Below are 17,336 nucleotides of genomic sequence, written 5' to 3' on the forward strand. Positions count from 1 at the left end.
GCAATGAACCGCATTGAACTGTCCAAATTGAATATACAGTTTAGATGCTCAAAGTTAAACCGTCCTGGAAACCTTGTCTGTATTTTGATTGTTTTTCAGGACGAAGTGCGAAACAATTAATGAAGCTGATATAAACAACTTTTCCCCCAGAATTTTGGAAAAGACGCCCACCCAAGTGTCCCTAATCCTCTTCAGTACAAAGTCCCCATTTAGAGCACTTGATGTTTTGGCCCCTCAAACCAGAAATACAAAAATTCCTCCCTGTGGTCCTCACACTTGAACTTTAAAATCCCACATACCCTTCAGACTGCGATCCCTCCCTATAACTGAATTCCCTTTGAAAGTTCAATGATAATGGGTCATTTATAGCTTTGTAGATTATCTGAATTGTTTAAAAGTAATCCAGGTTGTACTTTCCTCCTCAGGTCCAAGAACTGAAATCAGCTGACTGTTATTCTAGGGCAACCAGAGCCAACAAGCTCTGACATGGCTTTGACCAGAGCCATTTCAAAACTCTGACCAGCTGTACCTTACCGATATTTGTGACAGACACATTGCAACTTACTCAGATCTTCATAACAACCCCAAATGTCAGGAAAAAAACGCTGAATAAAAATTACTGCTAAATTACTCCCAAATGAGTAAAAGTGTAAAAGTACAGTCACAAACGTAACCTAAAGGATCAACGTACTGTAGCAGTATTGTAGATGTCCCTGAAATACAGTGGAGTGAAATACTGAAAAGTTTAAAACAACAACAACAACAACAACAACAACAACAACAACAACAACAAAAAGGTGGAAATCCATTAATTCTCTTCTGCTTATCATTGTTAGGGTCGCAAGGGGGCTGGAGCCTACCCAGCGAGAGGTACACCCTGGACAGGTGGCCAGTCTGTGGTGGGGCATAGAGACAGACAACCATTGGCACTCACATTCACACCTATGGCCAATTTGGAATTACCATTTTGACTTAACCCCATTAACTGCATATCTTTGGATTGTGGGAGGAAGGCAGAGTACCCACAAAGAACCCATGCAAACATGAGAGAACGAACTCCAGGCCTCTGGAGAACTTCAAGACATGTTGAGGAGGTAGTTTAGCCATTTAAAATCAGCTGTGTTGGATCAAGGACACATCTCAAACCTGCAGGACACCGCCCCATGAGGACTGGAGTTCCCCTGCCCCTGCTTTAACTCCACCTCTTTAGATGGCATAATTTATCCCACTTTAAACCGGTGTATAACAAACAAATAACAAAACAAAACGAGAATCAAAAATCAAACGTGAACAAAACAATGCGCCACCCCCTAGTATATTCGGACTTTGTTTTTTCCAAAACATAACGTTGCCAAAATTAGAGTCAGTTCTTCCATTTTTAAAGCAAACCAGACAACCTCACTCAGCAACAGCAGGGGGAGCTGCGGTGTCAGACGGGGTCGGGAGGAGGTTATTAGGCTGTCACTTCACGCAAACTCCTTTTTTTGTGTTTGTTTTTTTGGGTGTCAATACAGATACGCAGAACGAGGTAAGAACAAGTAACAAACAAAACACCACAAAATAAGTAATGCGCACACTAAGCTACGAGAACATAAATTGGACATACACTGGACATTATATTCTTCATTTCCAGTTAATACTTGTACAGCTGCTGTTATTGTGTATATATTTATTTATATTTCTTCATACATTCTTTATATTCTATATTGTGTATTTTGTTGTACAGTTATTTTATTTTCAACTTTAATTTATATATTTTTATCTTATTCTTTCCCAGTTAAATTTACCCTTCATTCTAATTTGTGTTGTACAGTTATTTCCTTTTTAACCTTAATTTATATTTTATTCCTTCCTAGTTAAATTTACCCTTTTTAATTTTTCATATTTATTTCCCTTTTTAATTTTTCATATTTATTTCCCTTTTTAATTTTTCATATTTATTTCCCTTTTTAATTTTTCATATTTATTTCCCATCTTATTCATAGCCTTTTCCTTTTTTTTTGTTTCTTTAGGTCACGAGCAGTTGTCCAAGCATTTCACTACATATCGTACTGTGTATGACTGTGTACGTGACAAATAAAATTTGAATTTGAATTTTGAATTTGATTTTTTCATTCTTAATTGCATATTTGATCCTTTTTCAAACCCGTTTTGTACTGGCTCTAAACAAGGGTTTCAACGGTCAAACGGGGGATGGGTTGGTGTTGATGCAACTGGATTTTGATCTTGTTACTAGAAAGGTCATAAAAAGGTGAAAGTGGTTGTTTTCTTAAGAAGGAAGAAAAAAAAGAAAAAAAGAAGAAAAAAGTAAGAAGGTAATTGATGTGTGTATTGGTGAGAAAATCATCGTAATCTGTGGTCCTCAGTTCGAGCGCTAGTATTAGAGTAATGCGTTCGAAGAGTGTTATGACGCGCCCCCCCCCGCGTGATCAGAGAAAGAGAAAGGCTCAACACAGCGACACAAAAAAAACCTCCTAGGCTAGCCATATAGGGACCTTTGTCCCATAAGATGAAAAATGAGTAGGAGGTTGTATGAGTAGAAAAGAAGAAAGTGGATATAAAGCGAAGTAACATGTAAGGTGGTGCTTGGACAGATGTTTAGAAAGAAAGAGTATGCGGCAAGAGCCAAAGGGTTAATAGAAAAGGGGAATAGGAATGATGATTCATTAGAAGGGTGAAAGTGGTTCGAATATTTAAGCATACATAATTCATCCACTGTCATGCTCTTTAATGCATGTGCACGACAGTCAGGAGCAGTCTACGTGGAAAGTACCCACAGAGGCCGATTGTCTTAATAATTTCACATCTTCACTCCATATGACTGTAGTGTAGCTCCTGAAAAAGCAAGACTCCGATCAGAGTAACTCGACTCCCTGGTATAATGTGAACCTTAAAACAGACAACTCATAAGCTGGAGAAGAAAGTGGTGTCTCACTCATGCAGAATATTATCATTTAGCCTGGAAAAAAAAAATAGTTTGCTTCTTTATTTAAAACACAACACACACACACACACACACACACACACACCTCATCACTGATTGAACCCTAGGTTTCTCTTCAGCACTGTAGCCAGTTTGACAAAAAGTCAGAGCACTGTTGAGACAACCATTCCTTTAGCGTTAACCAGTAAAAACTTCATGAATTTTTCACAAATAAAAATTTAAACATTACAGAAAAAAAATACTCATAATCATCTCACAGATATAACATGTACAGCTACTTCCAGTATCATTAATATTATTTTACACTCATTTTATCCAATTGATCTTTCTGAGTGAACTTCAGTAATTATTTTCAAAATTATTTTTTGACCAGGATTTGTTCTGCAATGCAACTATTACACAAGCATGTAGGACTGCTTATAATGATAAGAATAATTTCCCCTAGGGATCAATAAAGTATTCTGATTCCATTTGTGCAATATCTCTAAAATGAGAATTATCCTGTCTTTTAGTGATTCATGCATTTATTACTTCTAGGCTGGACTACTGCAATTTATGATTATTAGGATGTCCTATAATAGAAAAAAAAAAGTCCCTGAAAAGTCTTTAGCTGATCTACAATGCTGCACCAAGAGTACTGACGGGGACTGCACAGTGAAAGCATGCTTTTCCAATGTTGGCTTCTCTTCTTTGGCTCCCTGTTAAATCCGGAATCTAATTAAATATTCTTCTCCTCACAAAGTCTTGAATAATCAGGCCCCATCTCATCTTAATGATCTTCTAGTACCATATCACCCCATCAGAGCACTTCGCTCACAGACTGCTGGTTTAATTCTGAGGGTATTCAAAAGTAGAATGGGAGGCAGAGCCTTCAGCATCTAGGTTTGTCTTTGTGGAACCAGCTCCCAGTTTGGATTTGGGAAACAGACACCCCATCTACAAACTAGGATTAAAACTATTTGAAAAAGTATATAGTTAGGGCTGGATCTGTGACCCTGAATCATCCCTTAGTTACACTGTAAAAGGTCTATGCTGCTGGGGGCTTCCCATAATCACTGGGTGTTTCTTCTTCACTTTTTTCTTTTTAAACTCACTGTGTTTATATGCCACTCTGCATTTAATCATTAGTTATTAATCTCTGGCCCTCTTCCACAGCGTGTCTTTTGGCTCAGATGATTCATAATATAATTCATTTTTAAGGACAAAACACAGGGAAAAGTCCCCCTGTCCCCCTTTGGTCCATTGGACAGCTTTGCAAGATCTGAAAATGGCAGAGTGTAGCTTTCAGCATTTATTCATGTAAGGATTTACACATCACTGAGCCTAGTTAGGGAGGATATTTATCGATAAATTTAAGATGAGCAAATTTAGTAGCTCGACTGTAGCTTACCATTATTGTAAATATTAACTAGTTTATTAGGTGAAGTTGCCACAAATTCAAATAGCAAAGATATTTGAGAATTCATCAGGCTGTATCAGTTAAACATTTTTTAAAGTAAACTAAATTTTCTACAAAGTTCACCAATATTTCTTTAGATCAAGTTATTTGGTCAATTCAGTGAAATTTAAATTTCAAGACTTTTGAGCCTGACCTTTGTTTAAGGTCAGTCAGCAGCCATCTTCTCCTCCCCTGAGAAACTGAAAGCAGAGACTGATGACTCAGACAGGTAGCTCCCCCCTGGCCCATGATGGATGCTGATGTCCCCACAGCTCAAGCAGTGATGAGGAAAGGTGGCTTGAGGGTGAAGTTGATGGTGTAGGTCAGGAGAACAATCCTCTCTGATACATGGCGACAAGGCTTTCCCAGCTGTGTCTACTCAGGTGATGTCATTCAAAATGGATAATGGTGGAAGAGCAGAGTAGCTGGCCCTATGCAGCACCAGTAACTGCTGAATGATTTGAAATACACCGCATTGCCAAAAATATTTGCTCATCCATCTCACATGCACATGAACTAGGGTGACATTAGATTCTTAATCTAGTATTTACCATGATGTAGGCCCACTCTTTGCTGTTACAATAGCTTTAACTCTTCTACGGTAGGAAGTCTTCCCACAGGGTTTAGGACTCTGTACAGGCCAACTAATTCTTTCACACTAAAACTGCCAGATTTCATATTCATAAACAGATTAATCCTGAAACAGCATTTCCTCTTAGAACAAAACTAAGAATTCACACCTAAATTAAACAAACAAAAAGCTAAACCTCAAAATCGGCTCCGTAGTAGAAATTACATTTCAAAAAGAAAAACAAGTTTCCTACAAGTTTTCCATTTTTATGATTTAACTCCGACCTTAAAACAAACCAAGGACACAAACTTGGGCCTAATTAGTGTAAAAGACCTTTATTATTGAATAATGTCCTTTTTCATCTTAGAGGTTTCTCCTTTACTGTGATTGGTCCAACAGCCATTTCCTGTTCCCACTTTGTACCTTCAACAGATAAACAGTGTGACATCAACCTTAATATTTGTATCGATTTTCATATTGGAACTGAGAAAAATATTTATTCGTGTAAATTGTATGTGAGCGAGTGTGTGTTGCTGCTTACCCTTTACAGTCAGGCTGCTCTTTGTGCCTGCCCTGCAGTCTGTGTCACAGCAGGAGCAGGCATGATGGATACCACTGGCCTCCCTCCACCTGTCATTCAAAAAGGTTTCTCTTACTTACTCCTCGTACTTGTTAGTTAGCTGAGTGCACCAAATACAATGAGCATACTATTATTATTTATATCTTTCTAATCAAGAAATTGGTACTAGTCCTAAAATACTACAGAGTTAAAATTAAAATCCTTTTAAGCAACTGAAGATGAAATTTGAGGATGGGAGTTTTGTAGTAACACTGCTAGTGTCTTACCCATTGGAGAATGAACAGGCTTTGTTGGTGGCATTGACATTTGCAGCAGCTTCCGTGGCCCTCAGGCTGCAGGTAATGTATATCTAACGAGACACATGCAAAGAAGCAAAATCTACATTTCTGAGCAATGATGTGAAACCAGCATCTGCCTGGCAGGAAAGCTGTTGCATATCTTACCACACCACTGTTTCCGTGCTGGAACCTGAAGGCCTCCAACTCAAATTGTAGTTTGTCTTTGTGAGACTGAGGCAGGAAGTGAGAGCTGGATCCTGTCAGCTGACTGTCAAACATACACCTGTACCCAACACAGAACTCTCATATTAAACTCACATTCAGAAGAGCAAGGCTAAAACATACAAGTAACAACATAAACATATTTTTGGGTTACGGAGTACAGTAAACTGACCCATTATTTCCCAAGAATGCGTATCGAGGGACAGTGTCCACGTTTGGGACCACAGTTGCCACACAGCTGTCTACAGTTACTCTGAGAGGGATGTGGTGAAACTGTTCAACTGAAGCTTCAAACTTCATCATGTCTCCCAGAAAAAACTGAGTACTTGAACGAGGGAACTGCCAGTTATCTGAAAGATACAGCACAAAAAGAAGAGACCGTACGCAATCAGAGGACCTGAAAAGTTACTGTAATATGTGAACAACAAAGAGACCCACCAGTCATTAATCTGAGGGAGAAGTAGAGACTTTCCTCTGATGCTTTGGTCTCACTGAAAGGAGCCCAAGTTGGCTTCAGCACATCACTGCTCACATCATTCTTCCTAAAACACAAAACAACACCTGAAAAAGAAAAACTTTGACAGAGTCTGACTTCAGGGTCCAGCTTTATCAAAAAGACATCCTTTTGGTTGAGTTAGAAAAATAAAAAAGCCTGACCTCCGGTAGTGACACTCGATGCTGACGGAGACATCTATAGTTCGGACGATGGGACTGCCCCCCAGAGGGCTGGGCGTGTAGAGCAGTGTGAACACATAAATGAATGACTCCTCAGACATCTGAAGTATAGTTGTAAGAACATTTCAAGTTCCATTAATGTGAACTTTCACACAAACACTAGTATGAACACATATTCCTACTGATTGGTCTGCAGTTCATCTTGACTAGTTCCTAAGTCAAACACAATTAAAACCCAAACACCACTATTGATTTATGCCAACATAATTATTTTATCAACTGAATACCAGAGATGGTGAAGAATCTAACAAAGAAACAGGAAAAGGAAATGTCAGACCTTGGTGAAAGTGCATATTAATTTGAACATTTAAGCCTCACCAGTAACTGGCTGCCACAGCCATGAAGCTCTGACTCAAAGATTAGAATCTGAGCCTTAGGATCTTCCTCTGTAGCAGCACATCCTCCCAGTGTGACATCTGTAGTCTGAACCAGAACACCAGACCCCAACAGGTCTCTCTTGGCTTCCACTCTGATCGAGTTTTCCCCACAGATGACTTTGATGCTTTCAGGTGCCATTGGAGTTGTCAACTCAAAGTTTGGAGGGAAACGAGGTTCATCTTTAGTTGGTTCCTCTGGAAATCTCCAAGACAATGGTTCAAGGAAAGGTGGTTCCTTCTGTTGGACAGCTTACAAAGAAATATGGCTTCTCTCAGTTTGTTTTGTTCTTTTAGTGCTGAACAGTTGTGCAGTTCAACAACAGCCAGCCCAGTCTCAAAAAGGTTTTTTGTCTGCAAAACCCAAAGATATCTTTAATAAACAAAACTTGCAAATATTTTAGTAGAGACTGTCCAAGGATTGTTTCCTTACCAGTGTAGCACCAATGAAAGTCATTTGGTATTAAGCCACAGTGAGCAGTAGTGAGAAAATTACAGCTTCTCACTACTAAACTGAGAAATTGTGTACGACACCATACACCATAACACCAATACTGTACTATGCATACAACACAATGAAATTCATAAGATTCATCAGAATTAGAAATGATGCAGTAAGCATAAATGTTATTGCTCTGATGATTGCTTTGACCTCATTTTAGATAAAATTAAGATTATATTTATTTGTAATATACAAAAATACATATTTACTTCTAGAGAAATGAAAAATCATCACTTCGTGTGTTGTGTACCTGCTGGTCTCTGGACTTGCTGGTTTGCTCTGTGGTTTCCAAACCTGTTGGCTGCAGGATGGAGGATCTGGTTGGACTCCCGAGCTGCTGCTAAAGCACCACAAACGAGACAAAAAAAGATTGGGATCATTTTGTCAGGCATGTGTTTGCTGTGTTTCATCTGTTTGAAACAGGTTCACCTGTGCAAAAGGTGGCTTTGTAGAGCTGACTCTTGGCCCTGCCCACTATGTGATTGACCTGATGATTCTGCAGCTGAGTCATGTTTACCTGTTTGGAGACCAGATAAATAAGATCCCCAACTACACTGACTGAAATGCAGCCCCATAGAGTCCACACTGTTGAGCCTCCTGACCTTCTTTATTTGTTTTGTCATCAATTTTCTTTTTAAACACATCAGCTTTTCATCGGCACTGCTCACAACTGTAACGAAATGCTCCCAGGCAGGAAGGAGGCAGATCAAAGCCATGGCACCGGCACCACCTCCAGACTTGGATTAGCTTGGCTCAGTGCAGATCAACACCCCCAAACCCAGAAAGTATTATTTCTGAGACCTGTACTTGTTGCCAGTCCAAATCCAAGTGCAAATCTGATGTTGTTCCCCTTTTCCTTTGGGTTCTGTGTGTATGTTTACTCAGTCATGTATTATTGCTGCTGGTTGGTATTTGAGTGAAATTAAGGTTGTCTTTTACAACGTTTTGTTCACCTGTGGTTGAACCAGCTTTACAACAATGAAGTCAGTATCATATACCGCAAATTCTGTTTACCTCTCTCAAAGGTAACCCTGGTTGCCCGGGTTTCTCCGCCTTCCTGTCAAAGTTTCACCTACCATTTCTGGTCATCAAGATGGTTTCTTAAGACAGAAGCAGCCATTGCACTTTTGGAAATAACCTCTGTTTCTGTGCAGACCTCTAAGCATTTTGGATACCCTCAAGTATGTGTGATAGCGAGTGTCTGCCCACTCTGGGAACCAGCAGCATTACAGACAGTGTTTTTTTTTCTTGCCTTTTTGCCACATCCTGTCAATAAACCTGTGCTAACCCCTTTCAGTGTGCTACAATTGAGTCCATCATTCTGAATGTTCATGCATATCATCTACCAACACAAAAATAACACATTTAAAATATTTAGCAGTAATTTAAAATCATTTAATGCAATATTTTATAAACAATAAGGCTTTTTGGAAGCCCTCAGATATACAGAACATTATAAAAATCCTATTTGAATCTATATGAATCAATGCTTATGAATGAATACTGCTTACAAAAACAGGGCATTAAAAAAGAAAAAAGAGGAACAGAACAGTCTGATTAAACACTAAGTTGTCCAACTATTTGAATTATTAAAGAGTTTCCAGTTTAGGGAGCAAAAAAAATCTTTACAGGTAAAGAAACATTTTTGTATTGTCTTCATAGTGTATTATACAATCACTCAGCTTTTTTATATGCTAAATAAAACTGCTGCATTGTTATCACAGAGGTTCAGTTGTTACTTTGAGAAAAAAGAGAAATCACAGAGAGAAAGCACACTCTCTCGCTCTACTTTTAGTAAAGGGCAAAAAAGACATGTTTCAGCAATAAGCTGTCATCAGTTGCTTCTCGTTACAGTTGTTATTTCATCATTGAGAAATAGAATAGAATAGAATAGAATTCAACTTTATTGTTATTGCACATGTCACAGGTACAAGGCAACGAAATGCAGTTTGCATCCATCCAGAAGTGCTTTAGCCATGATATAAATATATTACAAATGAGTTCAGACCCAGCTCTGTGCGCACGTAGTATAAATATATTTAACGTAAGAAACAACATCTGTTCTATTTTTGCCATATCAAAATGAATAATACACATTTATATATATATATATATATAATTTATTTAATATATTAAAAATTAGACAGAAAATGTTCGATATGACTCTGTTTGTGTGTCAAAGACGAATTAATTGCTAGAGTCCATCCTCGTAAAACTGTTTATGAGTCGCTGCTGTACCTCTGTGTTCTGCATAGAAATAATTAGTCCAGCCAAGGTCACAGTAACACCCAGGCCAAAACAAATGCTGAAACACATTCATGCACAAGGACAAAAACACAATGAGCTCTGTTCTTTTTGTAACTGAGAGCCTTGAGAGACAGAGGGGAGACTACAGTGAGAGGACCAGAAACCAGAACCAGATCTCAGCTATCGAGTGTAAACCTGTGGCAGCTCGTCAGGGGTATCACAGCTGATCACACTCACATTCAGATTCATCCAAAGTCAAACCCAGGACCTCCAGGCTATGACGTGAAAGTGCTGCACATAGTGATGTAATGGAAATATCTCAGGAATGGAAAAAAGGAAATATTTGGAACTCTCTTCATACACGGTGGAGCAATGTCAATGCAGTGCCTATGTGCTAATAATGCATGCGTGTGTAAAAGAAGAGAAACTGACAGGCTTTGTGGTGCCGGCCTCGAATGACCATTCAAGGAGTGGCATTGTTGTTTTATTTTTTAGCTCTGGAGAACACCCTCACCACCCACCACCACCCCTCTCTCCCTCTCCCTCTCATGTATAAACAGTAGCAGTCTCCTGGGGCTGTTAGCAGCTCACCTTCACTGATATTAATGAGCTCTTTCTGCTCATTTCCCTTATTTATTAACTGCTGATAGCCAGAGGAAAGGTAGGTGTGTGTGTGTGTGTGTGTGTGTGTGTGTGTGTGTGTGTGTGTGTGTGTGTGTTTGTGTTTGTGTGTGTAGTGTTGTTTGAGTTTAATGTTAAATGTTATTTTTTTGCACATGTGGCTGTTTTTTTAATGTTTCTCAAAAAGGAGCAGTTTGTTAATGATGATGTCAGTGAGTGTTAGGAATGACCTTAATGGAGGAGAATGTTTTTTTTTCTTTTTTTTTTCTTTTAGAAAATAAAAAAGCTTTAATGTTGCACAGTCACTCACAGCCAAAGGGACAAATAGGGACCACATCCTCATTTTAGTTTTGACACCACTTCTAGTAGATAATGGCTTGGGCATGAATCAAGGCTGCAGTTTGGGAATGGCTTCAGGCAGATCCCCAAAGAAGTCATGCACTGGAACCAGTGATGACTGTATGTTACAAAGGTCAAAGATTGTTGCAAATATGTAACTGGTAGGCAAGCTTGGGACTGGGAGTTAAGGGAACGTGCCAGCAAAAAGGAATGCCAGGAGAAGAAATCAGAAGAAATTCTGGATAATGAGAGAGCTTGATAGAAGAGTGAGGGGAACCTGAATCAGGTAGCGACGTGGCTGGACACTGAACAGAGGCTCTGATAGTGAAGCTTGCTGGGATTTTTGAGGCCGGAATGGCCCAGCAGCTCATAAAGGCTTAAGGGTGAGTTGTTGTTTGGCTGGTTAGTTTACATTATTTGAGTAAAGTAGCGATGAATACGGTACAGATTTTGTAAATGAACAAAGGTGACGGTAAGTAGTTTTGGACACACAATGTGATTTTGGCCATGAAAGCCTGACGGTTCCGTCCATCCCGCAAACTCTCAGCTTTAGTTCTTTCCATATATTTTCAATTGGATTCAGGTCAGGTGATTGGCTGAGCCATCTTTTTTTTTTTCTTTTTCGAAAGCCAATTGAGAGTTTCCTTGTGTGTTTGCGATCATTGTCTTGGTGAAAACATCCACCTCCGTTTCATCTTCATCATCCTGGAAGATGGCAGGATGTCTCGGTACATGTTCACATTTATCCTTCCCTCAGTTATATGAAGCGTGTCAGCGCCATTGGTTGAAAAACAGCCCCACACCATGATGTTCCCACCTCCAAACTTCACTGTTGGTGTGGTGTTTTTGGGGTAATATGCATATGTTTAGCACCAAAAAGGCTGTGACCATCTTGAAAGGGCCTACTGGTTTTACCAATCATGAGCTGGTTCTTGTGTGACACGTTGGGAATTACACACCTTTTTACAGGCCTTCAGTTGGACTGAACCGGCTGATATTAATTTGCACTAAGTGGCAGGGTTGCTCTCTAATTACTGATAGATTTCAGCTGTTGTCATGACTTTTTGCACCTCTCTATCCCTGTGTCATTTCTCATTATTACACAATTTGTTGGTTTGATTTTGCTGGTTTGATTGCAAAGAAATGATTTGATTTCTTTGCATTTGTGGATTGGATGGGCTGTTAGGAATATCTGGGGTTAGTTAGATTTGGGGACGGGGTTATTTAAATAATGCTGTAGATAGATTTCATGCCAGTAGCACCTTTAGAAATATACTTACCTAGAAAGTTGATGACGTGTTCAACACTGTTTTTACACGGTGTGTGTGTGTGTGTGTGTGTGTGTGTGTGTGTGTGTGTGTGTGTGTGTGTGTGTGTGTGTGCGTGCGTACACACTTTCTGCTGTGTGTTTGTGCTTTGTCAGTGTATGTCCACCACGTTTTAGGGAGGTGGCGGACACACTTGCTTGGACAGATTGGGTTTGAGGTCATCAGAAGACAAGCGAGTGCTGTTGTAGAATCTGCTGAGCAGCACATTTCTTGTTTGACCTTTGACCTTGGGTGTCCGTTCCAGTCACCTTGCTGCACTCTGTCTTCTGTCTCTGTTGTGTGACTCCTGCAGTTACAAAGAATCAGAAATAAACCAGTCGCCACTTGTTTTATGGGGAGAAAAACAAAATTAAAACAGACCAACAGATGTTTCCACTATTAATCTGTATCATCCAAAATAAACTGCAGCACATTTTTGTATATGAAATCTAGAAAGGTCACAATATACAGAGAAGCTGATGAAAAGTAAACACTTGATTCTTTCTGAAATTTTAACTATCAATAAAATGATCTGCTTATTTCATGGAAATACTTGGCACAAAGAATTTGTCACATCCTCAGTTCAGTACAATTAGAATTATATTGACTGAGGTTGATTTGGTGCCAACAACTAAATCTTTGCTCAGGAACTCATCTTTCCTACACCTTTTACTATAACCTGGTTTCAGTTTGCCTCTGAAGTGTGTGTTTTATTTCCCGTCCTACCCTCATCCCACATGGCTTAGACAATGTCCCACACTTTGATTGGTTCTTGTTTGCAAAACTAAGGACAGTCTCACAAGAAACTTGGCTAAAAATGTGCTGGTCTGTGCATCCATATTGAAACCTAAAGATGATGCAGACAGCATCTGAGATAACAGCTGGGTTTATTTATGGAATTAAAATTTTGCAATGTATCAAAGTGTGCTTTGAGGTAATTTGGGAAAATCTGACCGCAAGTTCTTGAACCAAAAGTGGACTTTTTTAAAAAAATGACAAGATAATCACACTACCAACCAAGAACTGCTTAAGACAAATGAGTTTAATGAAAGTCTAGAATTTAATGCCAATGAAATGTTGTGCAGGAATTAGATCAAAGAAAACTTTTGAACATCATACAACTAAAGGAATTTTACATTGAAGACTGGCAAAACATTTAAGCAAATTGAGGTCAGATACTATTGAGCAGTAACAAACTGTACAGAACTTCTGAGTTCAGGGTTATACTGTAATAAAACAGTACATCTATTGACATGTTTAACAAATGATTGAAGAAGTGGTTTTAAGTGTATCACCTTTAACTGTAGGCACTGTGGGAAGATGATAAAACTAAAGCAATCAATTTTTTTCTTACTTATTGAGATAACTGAATTTTAAAATGAAACTTAATTTGTTGTGTAAGAAAGAGGGCTTCCTTACTAGTATGATGGTAACTTGTACAGCACCTCAGGAACACCTTTAACCAGCTGCACACAAGAAGTTTACTATTTGAGTATTTTAATAATTAGCAGGTAGCTTTTTGTTCCAGGTCCTGCACATGGAATTGCTTTTGTTTTTGCTTTTGTGTTTCACTGTTCTTTGAAAACTTCAAGTAAACTTTGAACGTGATAGAGTTTGAGTGAGATCAGTGGGTAGATAAAAATGTATTCTAAAATCGGATCCTATGCTGGTCTGTAGGTGAATCTGTTAACTGCAATGAGATCATTTTACCAGCAGTGATGCATACACCTACTGTTTGTCTATCCCGACAACACACACAGTGAGCTTCAGATCAGTGTGATGTTCAAAAGAAAGCCTTGTTACATGTTGCCTGGTGAGTCGTTCACTGAGCATCTACGGTATATAACTCCCTTCAAAGTGAAACCAGAAACCCCACGAGTTCCTTTGCCAAAACTTTTGCTGTCAGAGAGAAAGACGTACATGTAACTAAAAGCTTTCTAACATCATAATCTCGCTGTCAGATCTTTTCTCCACCAGCACTGTAGAGGGTGGAGCAGAGCGCATACAGGTCTAACATCAGTGGCATAAACTGGAGAGCAGCTCAGGGCAAGCAGATGGACATAGGAAGTCCAGGAGGTGCCCAAGAAGAATAAGAGTGTGATGTTTATCTTCTCATAGCCCTCAGCTCAGCATTATTATTTTCTAGAACAGATGATAACGTCGAGGGGAGAAAGTAAAGCAATTCAATGTTTAAAGGACAGAAAGGTTTAACCATAAAATAAATAATTGAATAAAATATAATTTTAGAGGTAATTTATGTTATAATATTAAATGTGTTAATTAACAAGACGATATTAATCCTGTTTATTATTGCAGAAATAACAGTATGAAAAAATGTAATAAAGGTATCTGTACTTATCTGTGCTTGAGTATTTATTTTTCTGACAACTTTTCCCTTTTTCCTCCCTACATTTTAACACAAATATCTATACTTTCTACTCCTTTTATACATTTTCAAAAGAGTCTCTTTGCTTTATGTTCAGCTGTATCATTTATAGCATTTATCCTCAGGGGTTAAAGTGGGTGAGTGCAAGTGTCCTTATGTTGTAGTCAGCATCTAGCTAGTGCTACAGAAGAGGAAGGTTTCAACATTTCTAGCTCAAAAACCATCAGCAAACACATAGACTGTCTGTGAGCAGTGTTATTGGCTAAAATAAGAGAGGTTAGGTTTAATGGTAAGGACTGCTTAGTGACACTAAGCTAAACTGCAGACTTAAAGATATATAATAATAAATAATGTCCTTTTTAATCACATAATGGACTTGTATATTATATATTGTGAATCTATACTAACTATATACTAACTTTGTGTTATTCAAATGTTCCATGAAAATACTGGGTAGTTTTGTGCAGGATAAAGAGGTTAGCTTGCATTAATGTGGTGAATTCACAGTAAAGCACTGTGCTGGACTGGAACACAGTGGCTGTGGTGGCCATTGTTGGGTTATATTGTGCAGTAGTGTAGCAGAGATTAATTTACATTTAAGATGATGGCACTTAGATTCATTCAGTGAACTCAGTTCACAATCCACAAAGTGCAACAGGTCAGCTGATCACAGCCTGTACACTAAGAAAACTTGGTGTGGAGGCTGTAGCTCATTAGAAATGATTGTGAACCGTTAGTATTTTCTGCTGAGCCACAGCAGATCATACTGCTGTATCTCACTTTCACCCCTGACAGACAATATTTTTCTTTATTCTCTTACTGCTTGTGTCTGAAAAAACGGATTCTGGCTGAGTACATTCATTAGAATTAGATTTTAGTTTGGAATATTTATATTCTTGTGTACTAACATTATTTTTGTATTATATTAATATGGCAGAAATTCCAGTCACCTGTGCATAAAATAGATGGCAGAATTGTCCTTGAAGAAGCTACTTTTTAGTTTGAGTACATTGCAGCATGTACTTTTTCACTTTTACTTGAATAAAGAAGTTGAATCAGTACTCCAACTTTCAATTGAGTGTTTTTTAATACAAGTGTCTGTACTTCTTAAATACAGAATGTCTGTACTTAGGAGTGGAGCGGACAGCAGACACGCTCGCTCTGCTCTATCATAAAACCAGCTTGAGACAAGGAAGAGCCTGCAGACAGAACGCAGCTCTTCCCCTGTCTCTGCCTTTTCTGTATAAAACAGGTTAGTAGCGTGCGCTAACTAATTGCAATGCACATAAAAGGCCTAAAACCTTTTCTTGTGTGTTAGTCTGATGGACTGAACAAGAACTTTCCTGCCAGTTGTAGTGAGAGTTGTTTTCCACTTGCAGTACTGCGCATGTTTTATTTTGTGGCAAATGTAGCTCCTGGACACACCTTTAATCCTGAAGTCACTAAAAGTTTTATAAGTGCGTGACTGCGTCCCGGTTAGCTCGCCGTGATCGTATAGTGGTTAGTACTCTGCGTTGTGGCCGCAGCAACCCCGGTTCGAATCCGGGTCACGGCAGAGAGGTGCACCGTCATTGGGACATTTCATTTTACTGAATTTCTCGGAGAAACAAACCCAAGGGATTTATATAGTTCTATCTATCTATCTATCTATCTATCTATCTATCTATCTGATTAACATGAGTTCTACGTAACCTAGATCTCACTCAGTATGCTTCTACATGTAAACAGAGTCTCGTATATTTGGAATTTTGGGAGATTGTGGAATATATTTCTTTATTATTTCCTGTTGTGATGTATTGTTGCACGTGTTACGATATAAAGAAAGGTTACAACGGTAATGCCTAGCAGGTTAATCGCAGTGTTAACGCTACTGCACAGACACATTTTTGAAGCTAGACAGCAGCAGAATTTAGTTACAGATTTGTTATAAATAAGAGGACCTATAAGGGATTTTTATTTTGTAGACTTATACATAAAAAACACAAGGCAACCAAGGGGATTTAAAATGTGAACCTTACTGAATGTGATCCTTTTGTTAGAAGAGGAATGTGTGGAGAAAAGATGAACGCATTTGTAAATGAACAGAAACCAAAGATGTAAACTTCTGTGTAGTAAACAGGCGAGGGAGAGCCTGCAGTCGAGCGCAACTCACGTCCTCTGTCTCTGCTTTTTATTGGAGCAAAATAGTCATTAGAGCCAATACTGAATCCCAGCTGCAATATTTAATGCAGCCACAGATGTTAGGCAGTGTTCTGCTGACTAACATGCAGCAGAACACTGCAGTATGTGTTCTGCGCCCGTTCCACCTGTCGGTCTGCAGGCACATCGCTATATATTTAGTTAATTCATGTTTTTCATTTAATTTTGCTGTTTTTTTTGGGTTTTTTTTTTTTGGGGGGGGTTAACATTTATACCATTTTAATCATGATGCGTGTCTTTAAATAGCACGGCAAAGTGTAAATAGGGGAAATTACACAAAATACACTCAAATGAAGCATTCGTTCACTTTTGAAATTTTTAATATACTGTATCATTAGTGACACAGTGCGCACGGTTTTTCCTATTTTTTTTTTTAAAAAGTAATTGACTTTACATACACCACATATTTTACTAGGTTTAAACACAGTGATACACTCATGATTTTTGCATGGTCATATCAACATTAGATCTTTTATTGTGAGTCATCAGAACTTCTGAGTGAAACATGGAGTATCCCTCTGTAACCATGGTTATTCACTGTCAGGCTTGACATTACTCTGAGCAGCATACATGATTTTATGAATCAACATTTG

General features: G+C 38.6%; 1 protein-coding gene and 1 non-coding gene across 2 annotated transcripts; one reads left to right on the forward strand and one right to left on the reverse strand.

Moving 5' to 3' along the window:
- Positions 1-5,272: 5,272 nt before the first annotated feature.
- On the reverse strand, positions 5,273-8,076 carry LOC102288922 (zona pellucida sperm-binding protein 3). The gene is made up of 9 exons (XM_014338758.2): positions 7,895-8,076; positions 7,087-7,394; positions 6,691-6,809; positions 6,472-6,575; positions 6,206-6,383; positions 5,977-6,094; positions 5,800-5,882; positions 5,495-5,583; positions 5,273-5,376 (listed from the first exon to the last, which is right to left on the reverse strand). The coding sequence occupies exons 1-9, from the start codon at positions 8,052-8,054 to the stop codon at positions 5,312-5,314; spliced, it is 1,224 nt and encodes a 407-aa protein (XP_014194244.1). The 5' UTR covers positions 8,055-8,076; the 3' UTR covers positions 5,273-5,311.
- A 7,951-nt stretch (positions 8,077-16,027) lies between these two features.
- On the forward strand, positions 16,028-16,099 carry trnah-gug. The gene has a single exon. It is a non-coding gene; the product is annotated as a tRNA-His (tRNA).
- The last annotated feature ends 1,237 nt before the right edge of the window (positions 16,100-17,336 follow it).

Source organism: Haplochromis burtoni, unplaced genomic scaffold (genome assembly GCF_018398535.1).
Source record: "Haplochromis burtoni strain Fernald_Lab_line unplaced genomic scaffold, NCSU_Asbu1 Contig_248, whole genome shotgun sequence".
Taxonomy (NCBI): domain Eukaryota; kingdom Metazoa; phylum Chordata; class Actinopteri; order Cichliformes; family Cichlidae; genus Haplochromis; species Haplochromis burtoni.

Bases quoted from the DNA above. Each gene is read 5' to 3' on its own strand.
- LOC102288922 (XM_014338758.2), bottom strand. From the start codon at position 8,054: ATGAAACACAGCAAACACATGCCTGACAAAATGATCCCAATCTTTTTT. The intron at 6,576-6,690 runs GTCAGGCTTTTT...TTTGTGTTTTAG, and splicing joins ATCGAGTGTCACTACCGGAG to GAAGAATGATGTGAGCAGTG. The intron at 6,384-6,471 runs GTGGGTCTCTTT...TGTATCTTTCAG, and splicing joins CTCCCTCAGATTAATGACTG to ATAACTGGCAGTTCCCTCGT.